We start from the raw sequence: 19,823 nt of genomic DNA, 5'->3' as shown, positions 1-19,823 counted from the left end.
GGGTGGGCCCTTCCTGTAGGGTGGCCATGTGGGGAAATGTACTGAATTTGTCACATTACCGACCTTTGGACCATATCTACCGCAATAGGTTGGAATTCAATCCTGATGTAAAAAATCAGTGATAAGAGAGGAGAGTTGATGGCTCTCTTGTGCAGGAATTTGATAGCCCTCTAGTTGGCGAAACCTGTCATGTAAATCATCTCATTGAAATGGACCACCTGGGGAAACGCTGTTTGTGCTTGAAGATAAGCTTAGGAGCATTGCCCCCCTCAGAGGCTGAGAGCAGTTGGAAATCATCAGTTTGCATTAGTTGCACTTTTGCATTATAGTTTAAAAGTCACCAGAAATGTTTCTGCTCATGTGCCCTACTTTACAAATCTTTGATTCTGCAAATGCATATCCTGTTTGAGGAAGCACGGAGTTAGGTATTTGAAGTCTGCAGAATATTCATGCAGGTCAACTGAGTTTGCTGAAGTTTTGTTTGCAGATGCTTATGTTATTCATAAAGCATGGTTGCACAGCAAAAAGCTGCAAACAATTGCAGAGGGAGAGGGAATGATCAGTGAGGGGAAGGTGTGGGGGGGTGAGGGGGGGGGACAAAAACAACATATGTCCTTCTGCATTGTCTGTCTTTCTGGTACCAAAATGTCAGTAAGCTCATATGTGAATGCAACCGATTTTAAATAAAGTTGGTAAAAAAGAAAATGGCTATTAGAGTCAGGACTTGTGACTTTTACATGATGAAACGTAATGCTAAACTGGATATCTGCTTAGTGTTTTCTACACAATGATCTGTATTGCAATGTATTGTGTGTTACATGTTTGTATGAAGCTTTGATTGGATAACACTGAATAAAAGCAATTGATTCATTGATAAAGATGGAAGAGATTTTGGCATATCACCCTCGGAGTTCAGTCTCTAATTTATTCTTTGTCTTCACAGAGCTCAGTTTTGTGGTAAGCCTCTGGGCTTCCTCCAGCCTACTTATAGGTTCAAAGCGTATTGTCAAACCCAGCAGTCTCGAGGCCCAGATTTCTTATAGGTTCAGGGCCTGCAGTTATGCTCTGAAGTGTCAAGGCTTTCTCCAGCCTCTTCACAGGTTCAGAATAGTGAGGTAAATCCATCTCAAGGCTTTTTCAGCCCTCTTCCCTGGCGCAGGGGTTGTAGTGAGAGACAGAAGTCTCAAGTATTACTCCATCGCCTTTTCTTTTTAAATTAAAGTTTTACTGTTCCTATACTTTTATTTTTAAAACGAACCGTTCCGGAATGGTTTAGTTTTCAAATAAAAGCGTAGGAAGAAGTTGAAACGTGCACTGCACGGCACATTCCCTTAAAGAGCAGGTGTGTTTGTTCGGAGGTTTGGATTGCACGTGGGAGGGGTGTGGTGATGGGGTTTGTGGGGAGCATGGCAGGCCAGCAGGGAACATAGTTCCACTACTTCTTTTCGTACACTCCGACCACTGATCCAGCCTCTTCACAGACTCAAGGTCAGTAGATTGAGCAGACACAGGGCTTCCACCAGCCCCTTCATGGAGTCATGCGGAGCAGTGAGACTCAGCAAACCCAATACTTTCCCTAATGACTGCACAGGTTCAGGCTTAGCAGTGTCAAGGCTTTCTCCAGCCACCTCTAGGTCCAGTAGTTGCAGGAAGAGCCACCTGCCTCAAGGCTTTCACCATTAACAGCACAAAATCATAGTAAGTGAGGATCAGCAAACTTTAATGTCTGCACAGGTTCAGGGTCAGCATTCAGAAGCCTTTCTATAGCCACATCGGGTCATTGGTAGCAGCCAGATGTATGCAGTGTGAAGGTTTTCTATAGGCTCCTACTAGGTTCAGTGGTTGAAGTGACCGCATTCTCAAGTTTTTCTCCCACCTGTTCACAGGTTCACGGTCAGTAGAGTGACTCACTAGTCTCAAGGCTTCCCCAGCCTCTTCATAGATTCACAGTCAGATACTTGTTAGGCCGGAGCTTTCGCCAGCATGGCCAGAGATGTAGGCAGACTCAGCAGTCTCAACATCCTCTCTGTCCTGCTCCTAAATTTGATCTCCGCTTCTGTGCTATAGAGGAGGGTAGCATCGCCTTCCATCTCTCGTCCATCTGTTTAATTGGTTCCATTGACTTTCTGCGCTTTTCCAAGTTTTCTCACTCCCTGAAAGTTTCACCGGTATAAAGTCTGGCCCTGTTTTTCCCTGGGTTGTCATGGTATGATTAGGAGACAAGAAGGGAAAAGTAGTCTGTCAGCCATTCTCAACACGTCATTGGCTCCAGGCCTCCCCTGCCAACAGTGACATACGGTGGCATATATCTGTGACTGCATGTCAGCTGCAATCCCGTTTGCCAGTTCCTGACAGGATCTGCATGAGTCACTGTCCTAGCCTGGCGTTAGAAGGTTTACCGTCACCATGCCATCTTGTTGAATGTGCATGCAGTGTAGTCTGCTTTGGTTTGCAGAGGGCAGTTCATCCGTCATGAGGTGGCACATATTTTCCCAACTAGATGGGTACAGGCTGCGAGGGGGCACCGATGTACATGCATGGCGCTTGAAGGCTTCTCCTCCACGCTTTCATATGGGCTGTGTTGTCTTGAAACGGCTACCCACACATTGGTCCGGTTGGGCACTTCAGGTCAGCTGGAAGCATCTCAAATGTTGCCTCTTTTCACCAATTCCCTATTTATTCTCGGTCAAGTCTATGTCGTTAATATGTCGTTATTTCACTTAATGTGTGTTTAGCGTATTTTAATTGGCTTGTTTTGGTTTAGAATTGTATTGTCTAGTTGGCTATTTTATGTGCATTGTCAAATTAAAAGTGAAGTACGTTTAGACTTGCAGAGCGTATGTCTACCAGGTCAGCAAAGGGCATCTCAGATGTTGTCTTGTGCAGCCATGTTTTTATGGTCAATTAGAAGCACCTTTTGTTATCAGTTGATTTTTATTTGCTTCCTGAGAGATATCTTTGCTTAGTGAGAATCCCAGGTATTGCTGGCAGCTTATACATGTTCTACTGTCAGAGAGAGCCACTTTTTAACATTGCATGCCGCTTGCATGCTCAATATGAGGCAGTCTTTGTGATAAGGAAAAAGCGTCTCGCTTGCTGTATGTTTCAGTGGCCAAGTAGAGGCACTTGTCTTGCTGTCCTCTGCACTTTTATTGTCAGCAAGACACAACTCTCTCAATGTTGATCAGGGTCGGACTGGGGCATTCAATTGTCTCTGGCACCAATGAAAAAGTGGCCCACACTTGCAAATGTCAAATCATTCCCTTTTATGACAGACTGTTTTAGTAGTACCCAAGGGGGAATTTTTTTGATAAAGTGTGATGCAAAAGGTGAAATTAAAGAATATTTATTCAGCAACACTGGTCGAAACTATTAGCTGCATAGTGAAGTAACTCCTCAAACTGGCCCACACTGGCCAAAAAAGTGGGCCACTTTTACCCAAAACACTGGCCCACACTAGCATTGTGTGTTTTTCGTTCGGGCATTGCCCTATTGGCCAGTGTGTTGATACATATGTTATGGGGCCAGTGAGGCATTGTGTTCTTCTCCCGAGCGAGGGCCTCATTACACGTTGTGCGGTAACCATGGCGCTATTAGCGCCATGGTTGCCGCTGGTATTTTAACGTGTCCGCCTTGGTGGACGGCAGAATTACCGGCCTACTCCATGGTGAGCGGGGCCAGTAATTCCCCATTCACTAAGGCCCTTCCCCATTCCCATTTTTGCCCCATAGGGCATAATGGGAATGGGGAAGGTGGTAATTACGGTACCGCAAATTGCGGTACCGTAATTAGCATCAAGGTCCCTTTGCGGCACCCTACTTTAACGGCTGGTAAAACCAGCCATTAAGGTCGGGTCCCGCAAAGGGAACTCGTAGTAAGGCGGTAAGGGTTTACCGGTACCGGTGCCCTTAACGATACCGGTAAACCCTTACCGCCTACCGTGTAATGAGGCCCCTAGTCTTTTGCTTTCCTTTTTACACAATATTTGATACCCAGATGCAGACTACTTACCCCCATTGTCCATTCGCTTTACTCTAGAGTCTTGGGCAATCCCAATCAAGAGTTCCAAGCCAGGGACAAGAGATTTCCAGAAGGATCCAGACAAGTCTTAAGGGCTGAAGATCCACAGAAAGTTCTCCCATAGGACATCTTGGAATGGCCACCTAACAGAACATGTGTTCATGGAAAGGCCACCCTTCTTCTCTGCTTGACACAAGGCCACTGCCTAGAGAGGCTGGAGGGACAGCACATGGTGCAGCTCAGGTCCATTTCCATGGTTACTGCTGGGAGGCCTTGCATCATTAAGTTGAGGCAGGCACTCCCGCAGACTGGCAGGTGGGCGGTGGGTATTCACTTTAGGGTTAGTAATAAACGCTGCAAGTTGAAAAGCTGGTGGCCATTGTTGTATTTGTATAAGGAGAGGGTCATAGTGGGGGCATGGGGTGAAGAAAAAACGCAGTCTTGTGTAGTATGTCTAAGAGTAATCAAAAGAAAATGTCCACTGATTCCTGTTGCTCAATGTATCCAATGTGTGCATCCACCAGCCATGATGGCCCCCCTGCCCTGCCACCTGCTCACTATCTGGATCCTACTGCTCTATGTTAGGCATGGAGACCCAGCGCCTGGACGCTCCACTGTACAGCATGCAGCACAGGAAGACCATCTGGCCAACCTTTTCAGGACTATGCCACGGTGGAGCACATGCATGATGCAGGAATTGAAAGCAGGCATTCAGGAGCCCAAACACACACTCTACGGTGTCCGGGTCAGAGTATGTGCCAGATTTCAGTTTTCCAACTGTCAGTGTATGTGCTCTCTTGTGGAGTTAGGAAGCCATGACACGACTGCTTATCCAGAATCTCATTTAGGTTTAAATGGCATTCGGTGGGGCTGCAGCATACAGGCATGAAACCATAACCGGGGGCACTATGCATGCAGTCTCGAGTCTTCACCAAAGTCTTTCTAGTCACTTTCCTGTGCAGCACTCTCCAGTCTCCAGCCTTCACTGAACATGAGCCTCCTGTTCGTGCAACCCACACTCAGCAACTGGTGTTGGCTGCAAGGATGCATGTCTTTACTACAGTGACGAGTACTGCACAAGCATTTCTCACGCAGTAAATGTCATGGAGTTCTTTCCCTCACCACTCGCATCCCACACCCACACTCACTGTGGTCATGCTTCTTGCTGCACAGCAATTGTGGCACAGTAAAGATCTGTAACTCAAATGCTGTGCAGTAAGGACATGACACTGGTTGCATTTACACAGTTTTCCTTCCAACCCCTGTGTGGGGTTTTCACTGAGGGGATGCACCTGTGAGTGGTAATTAGATGAAGTCTAGGATTTGCTATCGTCCCTGTCTGCTGTTTTGCTTTTGGAGTTGTACAAAGTCTATAGCTGGCCTGGCCGCCATTTTGGTGGTCAGTGCTCCCTCTGTTTTCATTTCCTGTGCTTCTTGTGCTGGGGGGCGGGGGGAGTCTGTGTATTCCCAGCATTTGAATATGACATTGGAAATAGACTGGGTAAGCTTTTCATTCTCTTGGGTCTTCTGAATTTTCTGCACGGAAAACCTGTTACTTTATATCTTCAGCAGAAAAACTGCCTGCCAAGAGACAAAGCTACTGTTCCTTAGGTTTTGTCTTGATACATTGCCTGGTTGGGAATATGCAGGCTTCCAACATTATATCTGTGGGACTTTCTGATTCATCATGAGTTTCTTTAAATAGTGAAATGACTTCCTTGTGTGGGCTAAGGCAATCTGACTGCCTCCTGCCAAGCATCTGGGACTGCATGAGAGTTTCTGGGGAAACCTCTACACTCCACCCCGGGAACATCATCCACTGGCTAGCCGAGGTGCTCAGCCCCCTGAGACTCACCCATGCAGCAATCCACTAATTCAGGCAGGTAACCTTGTCACAGTGGCTAGTTCCGTAGTCAGGTTCTGTAGTTTGGCTCCCAAGTACCATTTTAATCCTCAGTCCTGTTATTTGGGCAGCATTTTGTCCTTCGTTTCAGATCTGATAGGTTCAAAAATCAATGCAGTATCCTTCACAACTTAGTGGCCTTTGACATGCCCCTTATATCTATCTGAGTCAGGCTCTTTGTCTGGTTAATCTAGTTGTTAAAAGACACTGGGATTTTGGTTCCACTTTTTTGGGCCCCTCACCTGGTTTGGAAATGAAACAAAATGAGGTGTGTCTGTTTTATTATATACACGTGTGAGTCTATGGGAGATTTAGATGTTACATTTCCAGGGCTCTGGACCTCTACTTGCTACTGCACCCTCATCAGCAAGCTACAGTGCTTTCTGCTATAAAGCCATAATCAGGAGATCATTTGCTCCATATTTTCTCCAGATCACTCTTGGAAAGGAAGCATTCAAGATATCCTTAATGATAGGGTCTTGAAGTTGTGTTTACATTGGACTAAGTCTCTCTGCTCTTCTGACGGACATAATCTCCTGCGGTAGCACCGACTCGGCCAAGCATGCATTTCAATATTCCATTGCTTGCTAGATTGTCCAATGATCCTTGAATGCTATTCTAGCCACACTGGCCTTATGCCAGCACTACACTCTGGACTCCCCTTCCAGAACAGATGCCCAATTATGTTTGATGAGATCATTGTCCTCATTGCTGCGCCTGACCTCTCACTGGGAACCCTTTATACAATTACAAATGTATCAAGGAAAGTGGAGGGAAAGTAGGATTAAGTACAAGGCATTTGTTGTAGTTACTCTTACATTCCATGTTTATAGCCCATTTTTTTCATAAAAACCTCCATTAATCCCCAGCATATTTTGATTATCTGCGAGATGGATAAGATTGTGAGGCCACATGGTGCATTTTGGGGTCAGACTTGAGTGCAGGCTGGAAACGCTCGCTCATTATGGCTTCTTGTTATTAAATTGTTATGCCGTCTCGAGGGGATGGCTCAGGGGCAACATCCTCGCCTTGGAAGCAAGACGACACAGAGCAACACAGATTCGATCACCGGGTCTGCGTAAGCACGTTATAAATAGCCTATCATACTGGGGTCGGTGTACCTTTAGTATGGACAACGCAGGTGGTGCACTGGGAGTAAAATAATCCCTACGAGGAGTAACATCATTTTTCTCATCCCTTTCAGTTAACAGTAATGAGGCAGAGCTCCAAATGGAGGCAGCAAATAATCCTCACGCTCTTACGAACCTCTCCACTTCTTGTATTGTCTCTGGTAGCGGCTGGTCGAGGGTTTCTGGCAGCAGGCAAGCTGCTAACCCACAGAGGACAGGGGCACTTCCATAGATGATCAGAGGCAGGAACTGGAAGTACTCACTCGTCATCTGCACAAGTGGTGCCACAATGGCGCCCAGGCGGGACATGGTGTTGGAGTGTCCCATTCCAGTCTGCCTGCAATGGATGCAAAAAAGGAAAGGCCTAAAAAAAGAGCCTCATTCAAGCAAAATCTACATAAAAATAGCTTCTGTGCGACAACTAAGCGATTCATTGCTAGCCCCAATAACGTTCTCTAACCTCAAGATCACAATCACTTTGATCAGTTCTGCATGCAATACCTCCCATTGCCTCAGATTGCAGCCACACATCCTCATGAAGTCTTTATTTAAATTTTTATCAAAAATTGCAAGTATGATAAATTACCTCATTACGAGTACGACGGTGCAGAAAAATTGTGGTAATTCAGTGGTAACTCTGTTCCAACTGCATTACCCCACCACTGGACTAAAACCTTTGTGGTAAGGTAGTGGATTTTCTTCCAGTAAAATGCTGGAGTTAAATCCTCCACTTTACCGCTCCAAAATGGCAAAATCTGTGGAATTACTGTGCGTCTAATTCAGCCAAAATCCCCATGGGGTCCTGTGGACCCCAGAAACTGGGGATTTGCACCACCTACTACCACTGGGGATTTACCACCGAAATACCGTCAAACTTGTAATGAGGTCCCATGTGTATTGTGATAAAGGAATACAGCGGGTGACATTAACTCACACTCTGGTGGTATTTTAATACTGTTATTAAAACATCTCAAAGTCATGCTTTTTGTATATATAAATCGTGACAATCCATGAAAGGGTGAAAGTTCACAAATCATACTTATCAAAGAAATTGCTACAAAAGTGCGTATGAGAAGCAGTGGAATAGTATGTATTACATAGACGCATTTACGGCATACATAAACATATATGTCATTTTTTATTTATTGCTCTCCATTTCATGCATACATTTCTCCTTAAATAGGATAGATATTAAGTACAAGATACAACAAAATGTATAGACTTTCAATTAGCCTCTAGCAAGGATGTTCAAGATGGCAACCGTTAAGTAATGTCTACAGTGGGCATACAAACAAGAAAATAGTCCTTGGTCCCACCAAGCTACTCTTTCAAAACCCATCAATATGGCTCTTGTCCCCATCCAACACACACGGACCGCAGGCACACCCTTAATCATGCTGGACAATGCCCACTCAACAGTCACTCATATCGCAGTGATCACCAATCTCACCTCATACAATAACCTTGATGCTCTATTCATCACTGAAACTTGGTTTACCCCATCCTCCTCCCATTTTTCCAAAGTCCTCCTCAAGCCTGGATGCTGCATCCAACATGCTGACTGGCAAGGAAGGACAGGAAGAGGAGTGTCAAAGATCCACAGAAACGAATGGCCATGCCCATCATCCCCTCTCCCAGGACAAGATTTTCGAATCACTAGCCTGCTGGTTCCTTTTACCTCAGAAGTATTCGATCACCTTCCACCTTATCTACAGACCACCTCACAGGAGTGTCTCTTACATTGGTGACATCTTCAATTTCCTTTTCTCTGCCAAAAACGAACACACTAATAATGTCTTTCGCTGAGATTTTAATGTCCCTGAATCTCACGTCGACAACCCCACTCGAAGCTCACTTTTCACACTGACCGGATCCATGGACCTTAAGTAAATTATGCTCTCCCCAAATCACAACAAAGGCAAGATTCTTTACATCATCCTCCCTCTTCACCTGCGCAGACCCTACTCCACTCTACAGGTCTGAGAATGCCAATATCCAACTGTCTATCACCCACTTGACCACAGCCCACAAAGGTCAGGCTAAACACCCCCTCATTCAGAGACACTCATTCAAAACCTTAACTGTCAAAAATCTAGAAGCGAACACTGCAGACTTCCCCGCCACAGGGAATTCTTTGGTCTTCCTAGAATTATTCGACCATTCCCGCCTAAAAACCAGCCCTGCTCAGACCAAGCTATCCACCCCATTGTACACCCCCAAGCTCACCTCCAACAAAGAGCCCTACGGAAACAGTGGCGTAAAAAAACATAACCATTGGGATCTCACAAACCTCAAATGTCTCTGTGCCTACCATAGTATTCTGATCCCTGATGATAAAGCTGCTTACTACTCCACCACCATTGGTGCAAAGCCATCTTCGGAGTAGTTAAGCATTGTACCAAACCTTTAACCGGCCCTGAAGTGTCAGCAACTCAGGAAAAATGCAACAGAATCATCAACTTTTTAATTGAAAAAATAGACAAAATATGACAGATTGTGAAATCAAACTCCCCAGCATTAGGTTAACCACCCCATACCAATCTCCACCCCCCTCGCACACCAGCATGCCACTGCCCTCTGGGCTGAATTCTCTCCTCTCCATCTCCCGGACAGTCTAAAAATACTTCCCTTCCTCAAACCTACATTCTACTCTGACAATATCATCCTAGACCCCATCATTAAACCGTTGATGGGCATCTCATTCAACACACTCCTCAACATCATTAATGACTCCCTCACTGAAGGATAAATCCCGGATACCCTTAACACAGATCTCATAGAACCCCCTTTTAAACAAAAAATATCTACAACAAAACAACATAGCCAACTGCAGGCCCATTACGAATCCCCTGTTTATCGGCAAAGTATGGGAAAAACTACCCATCAGATTCGAACGACTACACCTCCTAAATGACTATTATTTTGGATTCTATGCCAAGTGTAGCATCGAGACAACCACAATCCAGGTGATGGATGATGTCCTCCAAATCATGGATAACAGCGACACATGCCTCATCCCCCTTCACCTCTTGGCAGCATTCAACACTGAGAACCACAGCATTCTCCAGCTCCTCCTCACTGACAGGATAGGATTCTCTGGCACTGTCCTGAATTGATTTACCTCCTAACTCTCAGTCAGACACTAGGCTTCCCAGATGTACACATTGGGTTCTAACCAACTCTCAGTCTCCTGCAGAGTTCCCCAAGGCTCCACCCTCTCACCTGTCTTTTTTAACCTGTACATGGAGCCTCTGGGCACACTCCTCCAAGATCTCACTGTAGGTATCCATCAATACATGGACTGTACTCAGTTGTGCATGAGAGTAAAAAGCCCACACAACATCAGTAATTTCTGCAATTAGCTAGCCATCATCCAATCCTGGATGACGACGTCGGACCTCAAAATCAACCCCTCCATGACCAATTTCATCCTCATCGGTCACCCTGCTAAACAAGAACTCATCCAACAATGGCTCAATGATACGTACCTGTCATGACCTACAGAACACGCCCCTTTTGGACTTCCTGGTCCTTATCTCAACGGGGCTTACATTCCCTGGTACTCCCAACATGGCCGTCCACTGTGAAACACCTTCCTCGCTCTACACGTTGGACGTAGCGTGTTCTATTTATAGACCACGCCTCACGCGGCTCCGCGCGTCTCAATGCTATTGCGAAGTAGTGGCCAGACGTGTGCTCCGTAGCTCACGGTATTGTTTCCCTTGGTTCTTTCCCAGCCTACCCCATTTCTAGTCCCTTACCTTCCTTTCTTGATTCCTGGACTCGTGTGCTGAGTAGCGCACTCTGTAAATATCCCAGATTCCTGGATCTTTGCATCCCGGAACTTTGAACGCACGCTGGAGTCAGAAGAGACTCGTGCAGCCTTATTCAAGACCCGATCCGTCCGCAAGAAGACATCGACCAAGAAATCCAGCAAAGATCAAACTCAGGTGAGAAGGAGGGAACTCCTTGACAGTACCTGGATGAATTTGATCTGCAACTGTCAGATTCAGCTAAATCCATATTTTTCTCCATTGACAGCAGCCTGCCTTTCCAGAAACACTTGGCCGGGGAGACCCAAACGTTGTGGCTCCAAATCGCCACCTTTCGCAACACTTCATCCTGCCGCAGAACTTACGGACCATATTGCAGACTCTTGTCGTTTCATACATTGATGAGGGAAACACACTCCTGACGAGGCTCCCAGATGCTCACTTGGCTCCCCTAATGCCCTAAAAGTAGTATACCACACCTTAGAATGCATTTTTAAGGGTGTGCAGAAATGTGACTGTTCCACCCCCATTGCTACGCAAAATACATCGACTTCCTCTCTAGGACAGGATGCTGTTCAAGACGGCATTTATCATATACAAAACAGTCGTAAGTAGCACATCAGTGTACCTGGTGGTTATACTCCAACTATCTGGTGACTATTTGTGAATCAAATCAGCCAACCAGCTTGAATCACAACTCATCTGCAAAGAGAGGACTTGCAAATAATCCTTCTCTTGTCACGCACCCAAACCCCGGAACTCGATCCCAGTATCAGCTCGGAATGCCCCCACAACTCTCAAAATGTGACTTGTTCAACAACACCTGGCCAAGGACTCATCCCAATGGACGCACAGACTGAAGAACAGACTGCAACTCACAGTACTTCAATGATGTTAAAAGACACTAGTTCAAACTCTGGCTTCCAACTCCCTGTACAGAACTCCAGTGCTCTCAAACTATTCCCACGCTTTAAACAATAAAGTAAAATAAAAGCCATCTTTTATGGCTCTGTATAAATGTACTGGCTTTCAGTGTAGCATGTTTGAATGAACCTAACTGGTCTCAGACCCAAGCTTGATAGATATTCTTTGATGGCAACTTAAAGGTTACAATCAGGTCTCAATCAAATTAGCCAGTTTAGGTCGACCAAGCTGGGCCTACCATATTCTCACAATTACTATTAAAGTAGATATGTCAAGCTTTGGAAATCCCAAAGCAAACTTATTTATATGCTTATGTATTTGAAAGCAGATGGGTTAGCAATTCTACGTCAGGGTGTGGGGGAAAAGGCATGTGCCCATTACACTTCTCAAGGGGTAATGGGTATTCCACCCCATGATCCCGTGCAGGAGGACGGGTGAGTTCTAGGATTATTGGGGAAAGGCACCTGCACAGATATTGGGGGAGTGATATCCCTCACTTCTACTTGCAGGGCCCGTACTGGTCAGTCTTCTGCTTCTCAGGGCTAGGGAACATGTTAGCAATCTCACTCAGGTATACTACCTTCTGAAGGAATTTCATTCTAAATAGTGATCAAACCCTTGTGTTATACCATTGCTCGAATCCACCAAGGAAAAAGGTCCCTTATCACGCCAATGTTGCTTCTATTATCCCGGCCCTGTTCAGCCACACAAGCAGTCTTGTGTCATAGTTAGGTGTATCCAGCTGCCTGATGTCTGTTTCTAATGTAAGGCTAAATCCAGCATTGACCTAGTGTCTGGTGTCACTATAATGAAGCATCTGTGTGGGCTGCTAATGTACAGCTGAGGAACCAGCAGAAGCAAGTTGCCTATCTATGGCACAGAACACTAGCAGTGAAGTGGCATTTGAGCTTCAGAATCAACCTCCAGGGCTTTTTTCTTTCGAGGTATCGACCTTCATCCAGTCAACTCTCATGCGGTGCTGTAAGGCTTGGCTGTTTTCTCCAAGCCATTGTTTAATTACTGGGTGGAGTCTTTAGCTTCGAATGGCTGCTGTTAAACACAAGAGTGTCTTCATTTGCCCCTGGCGCTTTGGAACAGGTGACCTTTACAGGTGAGGTGCCTAGTCTATGATGACGACTGCAAGACCCTTTGCCATTTTACAGCACAGACACTCCCCTAACCAATATGGTTCTCTTTTACGTATGATTCACCGTTAGCAGCGCAATCACCAATCATGGAGACACTGAGGACTTTGCAACACTCAGGTATTCTTCTATAGCCTGTTGTATATTTCTGCTATACTCCTCTTTTACCATCTATTGTCCCCCTGGAGCCTTTTTGCTCTATCCTTTTGCTGCTTCTGCCAGGGACATAATTTGGGGGTCGCCGCTAAGACCCCTGTGTACTTGGCCGCAACCCCTGTGATCTCCTTTGGGACCCCAATATTTCAAGAAAAGAAACAAACAGAAGTTCCTTGGCCTGGCCGCCCGGCCTTTCTGACAAAATGTTGTCTCTCTGAACAATGTCAGGTAAAAGGGATGTGAACCCCTTGTTTTTCTGCATTTGGCTAAATAAAACCCCCATTCCATTTGCACTGGCAATAACCACAATGGTTAAACACTGGTGCGCATAACCTTTCTTCGCTCCATAGAGTCTGCTTGTATTGTATGCTCACCGGATTCCCTGCGTCTTGCTCCGCGTGATGTTGGGGGCAATATGCACCTTACTATATAGCATGCCCGACGCACGTGTATTTAAAAAAAGAGTACATCACCCTCTCCAAACCTACCTTTATTCACCTGTGTGTTTGGCCAATCCCGATCACCGCGTCTGGGCCATGCTGAAGACACTCCATTGCCCTCCATACGTTTGCCTCCTGTATCTGTCTATCCCAATCGCTTAGCACATGTCTGCCCGTCTCATGCGTGTACTTCATTGATCTTACGCCTCTGTTATGCACCACATGGTGCCCAAGCTGCTCTGGATCACGCATCCTACCCTATGCTCATGTGCACTTGCTTAGATCTTGCAATGGGTTGCACCTGCAAGATTTACTGACTCAAGCACTATATTGCCTACCACTGCCTGCTGCAGTAGTCTATTAATGAATGCCTATATCTGCTTGCCTGACACGGGTGCTAAATGTACGTGTTTACTGCAGGGCACTGCCTGCTGGGCCAGCTTGATTGATTTGCCTATGTCTGTCTGCCTCACTCGTGTATCAAGTTAAACCTGCATTCTTGTATGGCATATTATATGGCTCCTCCTGCTGCGCAAGTTTTTTCTTGACCTACTGGCCTAGCCTGCTCCATGTGTGTGTTAAAATCATCCTGCCCAGCTCTTTACTCGCTCTACACGCTGTTCTGTCACACTAGATCACCCTACTAACAAATATTTGCCTACTGAACATGTATGCCCTATCTGCTTTGCCATTGTACTAATCCTGTGTCGCCCACTGCGCATGTATGCCCTATGTGATTTTGCTTTGCCATTGCTACTCACTAGACCTCAGAGAGGATCGCACCAGCTGCCACCTCTGGCACTATTGTCACTGCAAGCGCCCTGGTCACCACTCTCACCCCGCCCCACCACCTTAGCATACTGAGTGCTATTGCGCAAACATACGTGGAACCAATAGGCAATAACACTAACGCCCATAGTCTAAGGTCCATAGTTCGACCTGTCTGATACAGTACCCACATCGTGTGAGCACTGACTCCCTTAACTATTGATCCAATCTCAAGATCACTATGTGCAATTATTATCCTACCTTGTGCTACCTCACCATATTATACACATTACTCTCACTAGCTCTAGCACATAGCAATATGCATAACCCCCACTACCACACTTCCCCCCTTAAAACAGAGTATGACACAATGTCTAAATCCCATCGCCATCCTGATCATAAACAGCCACCCTGCCAGAGCATGTGCAACTCCCCTTACACTCAGGACCAGCATCACAGACTACAGAACTCCGCTCCAACACCAACAGCTTTAACACCCCCTTTCAATCCTTATCTGAACTCCCCGGCTCGATGGCTGGAACATTTTGCTACTAAACCTACACCTAACCGACCCTGTGCACTACACTTCGGAATCTTAGATTAGGCTCCAGACTCCATCACTCAACCTATCACACACAAAAGCCGAGTGCACCTGCTATTCTACCTACATCCACACAACCACCTAACAGCTTATCCAATACCCCACTGCCCTCCATACCTAATCACAACACTCAAGTATCTAAAGACCCACTGATCAAATGTGCACTGATTAATGCCAGGTCCCTTACTGCACACGCTCTAGATATCGCTGATTTTATCACCACCCAAGATCTTGATCTCCTGGCGATAATGGAAACCTGGCTTCACGCAGCCTCAGGTCCTTTACTAGCCCTCGCCCTACCAACAGATCACTCAATCATTAGATGTGATCGCAACACAAGTCAATCTACAGGCGGAGGCGTCGCCATTATTCACAAAAAAATCGATCCTCATTAGAGCACTCTCGCACCAACAGATTCCATCAGCTGAACTACTCTCAGTTAAACTCCCTATCTCACCTAACCTAACGGCCACATCCACCTGATCTACCAACCTCCTGGACCGATCACCACCTTTGCTGATGATATTAACTCCATCATCGCAGACAAAACCAAAATTAATTCCCAAATCATCTTACTCAGTGATTTCAACCTTGGCTTCCAAGACCCCAATGACACCACAGCCTTGGAAATTGCTTACACCCTGTCAGATTTAGGCTTCTCTCACCACATTTAGGAACCCACACACATTAAGGGGAGAACCCTTGACTGGCTTACCGACTTAAACTGCAACATCAACGTACAATCTAACTCACCCTGCACGTGGTCAGACCACCACTTGATCACATTCAACATTAAAGCCAATGCTCATCCCTCCAAGGAAGATCTTCACCTGCTATTCACACTAGAAATAAAAGGGATATTACATTAGACAGGCTTTTACCTCTCATCCTACCAATTCTAAATAATGTATCCACTGCCTGCTCCGATCCTACAACATTAGTCTGTACCTACAACCAGGCTATGCTCCAAGCCTTGAACACCATTGCTCCTCTCAAACTAAGGAAACCCAAACCACATACTCATCTCAACTCGTAGTTCACACCACAACTGAGATCACTGCGAAAAGAGAAGCGATCTGCTGAAGCTTGCTGGAAAAGTTGCCCTACTGACTCCAATAAGGCCAGTCTCGCATTAGCATCCCTCAACTTTAAGGAAGTCATCTTCCAAGCAAAAAAAGACACATATAACAAACGCATCACACAAGCTGAGTCTAACACCAAAGAGCTCTTTAAGATTCTCAAGGAACTCGAGACCCTTGTCACTCCCCAGGATGTTTGCCTTAAAGACAGTACCTGGTGTGCTAACATTCAAAAGGCGCTGCTAGGTAAAATCACCACACTTCAAACTAAATCAACGCTAAACAAAGCTGCCTGCAACCCGATTTCCTGCCCAAACTGCCCACCCACACCACCACGTCCCGCCCCACTCACTCACTCCTTTCGCCTTCTCCCCTTTAATGATCACTGAGGTTGAAAATATCATTAAAACACTTAAACCCTCTAACTGCCAAGGAGACGCCTGCCCAGCCCCCATTATCAAGGAGGCTTCTCACGAACTAGCCCCATTTATCACTGCCTTCATTAACTCATCATTCCAAACATGTACTTTTCCAGACAATCTCAAGGACGCGTGCGTCATCCCCCTCCTCAAAAAATCCACCCTCGATCCAAGCATACCGACCAACTACAGACCTGTCACAACTGTACCATTTCTGCTTAAAATACTTGACCGGCCCGCCTACTTACAAATACAGGACTACTTAGAAACTAACAAACACCTCAGCCTTCCGCCCCAAACATGGTACTGAAACTGCCCTCATTGATTTAAAAACACAAATTGAAGACTTGAAAGATCAAGGGAAACTAGCACTCTTACTACTGTTAGATTTATCTGCGTCCTTTGATCTGGTGAATCACCAAATCCTCTGCAAGCATCTAAAATCAGCCACCTACTTTTCAGACTCTGCCACCCTGTCTATCAAGTCCTTCCTTAACAACACATCGATGAGGGTCTTCTCTCCCACAGCATCCCTGAACCATCACCGGTTCTATGTGGTGTCCCCAAAGGTTCTTGTGTTTACCAAACCATTATTCGATATTCTTGACTATCTGGGTGACACCTATACCAACTATGCGGATGACACCCAGATGCTCATCCCCATCACAGGAGACTATCTGGCCGACAATAATGCTCTGAACAAGGTCTACCTGGTATTCAGGCATTGAAGGCTCAACACGAGCTGTGCCTCAATGATGAAAAGACTGAGCTCCTCATCTTGGGTTCCCAGTACCGACTTAAGATACTCAACAACGCTTTCAAAACTTTCACCATCGACGGCAATATCATCAAGGTCTCAAATGATACTAAAACGCTCGCCATCTACCTTGACTGCACTCTATCACTCGTAAGGCAAACCAATGCGGTTAGCTCTGCTTCTGCCTACATATGTAAACTTATCACTGCCTGCCGCCCCTTCCTCACTACAGCGAATTGCATCACCGTAGCGAGAACCCTCATCATGTCCAAGATCGACTATTGTATGCACTCTACTTAGGGACAAGTCAACACAATCTAAACAAACTCCAGGTCATACAGAATAAAGCCACCAGGGCGGCTCTCAACTTCCCCAGGGGCTTGCACATCTCAGACACCAGATGCCATTTACGCTGGCTTTCAGTATGCCAAAGAATTTCGTTGAAAGCACTGGCCCTCACACATAAATGCCTAAACAACCAGGCGCCTACCTATTTGGCTGGCAGTTTCACACCTCACATTTCACACCGACCGCTCAGATCGGCACACACAAATTGCCTTGTTTTGCCTAGAATCAAACTACAGAAAGCGGGTGGGTCCAGCTTCCCTACACTAGCTTCCAAACTATGGAACACCATGCTCAACCAGTTGAGATCTGAACCCTCATTCCACTCCTTTAAATTCAAGAGCAAATCGTGGCTAGCAGCCCCTGTCAAACCTCTGACTGTTTAGTCTGCGCCGTTTGCCACTACACCGACGACAACCTGCTCCAGCATATACTCTGTACTTTCTTGTACAAACAGTTATGCATATCCCTCATGCTCTTCAGTTACCACAAAGTATATTTTGTAATTATCAATATCATGTAGTATTATCCTTGTGCACTGTAAAATGTATCACATGCCGCATCTACCTCATTGTATATTTTGTCGTTATTATTAGCATAATGTATTATATCCTTGTACCTTAACTGTATCACATGCCTGTAACCTAAAACAAAGCGCCCAGATGCCTCTGGGCCCGGCGCGCTCTACAAATAAAGGAATACAAATACAATGTTTTTCTTAGTACAAACTTTGCAGATATGGAGAGTGGGGCATTCAAAACATCTATGGTAAGATCCACAAGTACAGCTACCATGTGCACAGATTAGTCACATGTCACCCCAACCTCATGGCTTTTCTGAACACTGTTCTTGTTTTTTGAGAAATGGGCAATACATTACAGTTAACTCATGGAGCCCTGGAAGGAGCTCAGCTGGTCTTTGTTCATTGTAGCTCTAACTTGTGCTGGGCCTCTACCAGCAGGGACGCCATTTGAAATAAAAAAAAAAACAGAAGCTCCGGGCTCGGTGGGCAGGAAAAGGCACGTGAATTTCAACTAATACGGAGCGCGCCCATTGGCTGCCAGGGATCAGATGCCTTCCTGGTGAAAGTAATTCAAATGGGAACAGCGTGACGAAGGCAACTTTTGCGTGTTGTCTCTCACGTTCCTTCTCTAGATCCGAAGGAGGTCCGTGGAGGGGGCAGCATCCAGGCAGAGGGCAGGCACAGAGACCCGAGGGTGGCCCGTGGGTCACTGGATGATACTGCTTGGCCAGCAGTGGGCACAGGCTCGAACAGCGCTGCCCCTCAGGTAGGAGGCTGGGCTTGGGTGTGCCCTCTTCGCTCATCGGACAATAGGTCATAGTTTGCGTAGAGCACAAATGGATATGTGCCACATTAAATTGTACAATGACCATTATTAAAAATGCATGTCCGAGTCCTCGCATTACGGCGTTGCTGGAGGAGAGTGCAGCATTATTGGGTCAGCCTGAAGTGAGCTTTCTGTCTCTGCTGTTGCTAATGTAGCTGTCCGTAAAAGGAGCCAAAAACACACGTCAAGGGGTAGTAATATGATGTCAACAGTCGGAGGTTTCATCATTGAAATCTTTTCAGATTGGAGAGAGGATGATGGTGGTGGAGATCGTAGCAAGTGAAAGCAATGGTTTGGCACAAATGGTAACGGCGGAACAGTGTGAGCGATGGCCAATGCGGGCATCTTCTCTGGGTGAATTAGTTTACATGGATTGCGACATAAGATGTCTATACTGAGTGGCATTGTGCATTCTGTGACATATAGTCCTATAGTGAGCAAGAAAATGTGCATTATTGACTAAAAACCAATATGCAAGGGAGGTCTGGGCATCTCTGTATGCAGGCAGCAGAGTGCTTTTGTGGATGCCTGCTTACAATAAGCTTGGCGCATGCTGGGCATTATAGTTGGCGATATTAAGGGCCTCATTACACGGATGGTGGTAAGGGTTTACCGGTACCGGTATTTTACCGGTACCAGTAAATCCTTACCGCCTTACTACGAGGTCCCTTTGCGGGTTGGGGAATTTAACGCCTGCTTTTTGCAGACATTAAAAACCAACCCGCAAAGGGACCAGGGAGCTAATTACGGTACCGCAATATGCGGTACCGTAATTAGCGCCTTCCCCATTCCCATAGAGCCCTATGGGGCAAAAATGGGAATGGGGAAGGGCAATGGTGGAAGGGGGAATTACCGCCCCGCCAACCTTGGAATAGGGCGGTAATTCCCCTTTCCACCAAGGCGGTGCCAGTATTTTACCGGCATGAACCATGGCGCTAATAGCACCATGGTTCACCGCCATCCGTGTAATGAGGCCCTAAATCTGACTGGGCAGGGGAATAATACCAGAATTGT

At 46.1% G+C, this 19,823-nt stretch overlaps 1 protein-coding gene across 2 annotated transcripts in view; it reads right to left on the bottom strand.

Annotated features, from left to right (window-relative positions):
* LOC138567114 (solute carrier family 22 member 6-A-like) overlaps positions 1–19,823 on the bottom strand; it is a 107,877-nt gene that overhangs the window by 9,191 nt on the left and 78,863 nt on the right. Inside the window, exon 9 of one of the 2 annotated variants that reach the window (XM_069644997.1) lies at positions 7,190–7,390. The exons of the other annotated variant lie outside the window; for it this stretch is intronic. Coding sequence (XP_069501098.1) covers positions 7,190–7,390 — 201 coding nt within the window. The remainder of the gene's footprint in view (positions 1–7,189; positions 7,391–19,823) is intronic. 2 annotated transcript variants of the gene reach the window in all.

Source organism: Ambystoma mexicanum, chromosome 2p, assembly GCF_040938575.1.
Source record: "Ambystoma mexicanum isolate Mex_15411 chromosome 2p, UKY_AmexF1_1, whole genome shotgun sequence".
NCBI lineage: Eukaryota > Metazoa > Chordata > Amphibia > Caudata > Ambystomatidae > Ambystoma > Ambystoma mexicanum.
The sequence above is the reverse complement of the archived record's forward strand: the minus strand, read 5'-3'. Positions and strand labels throughout refer to the sequence as shown.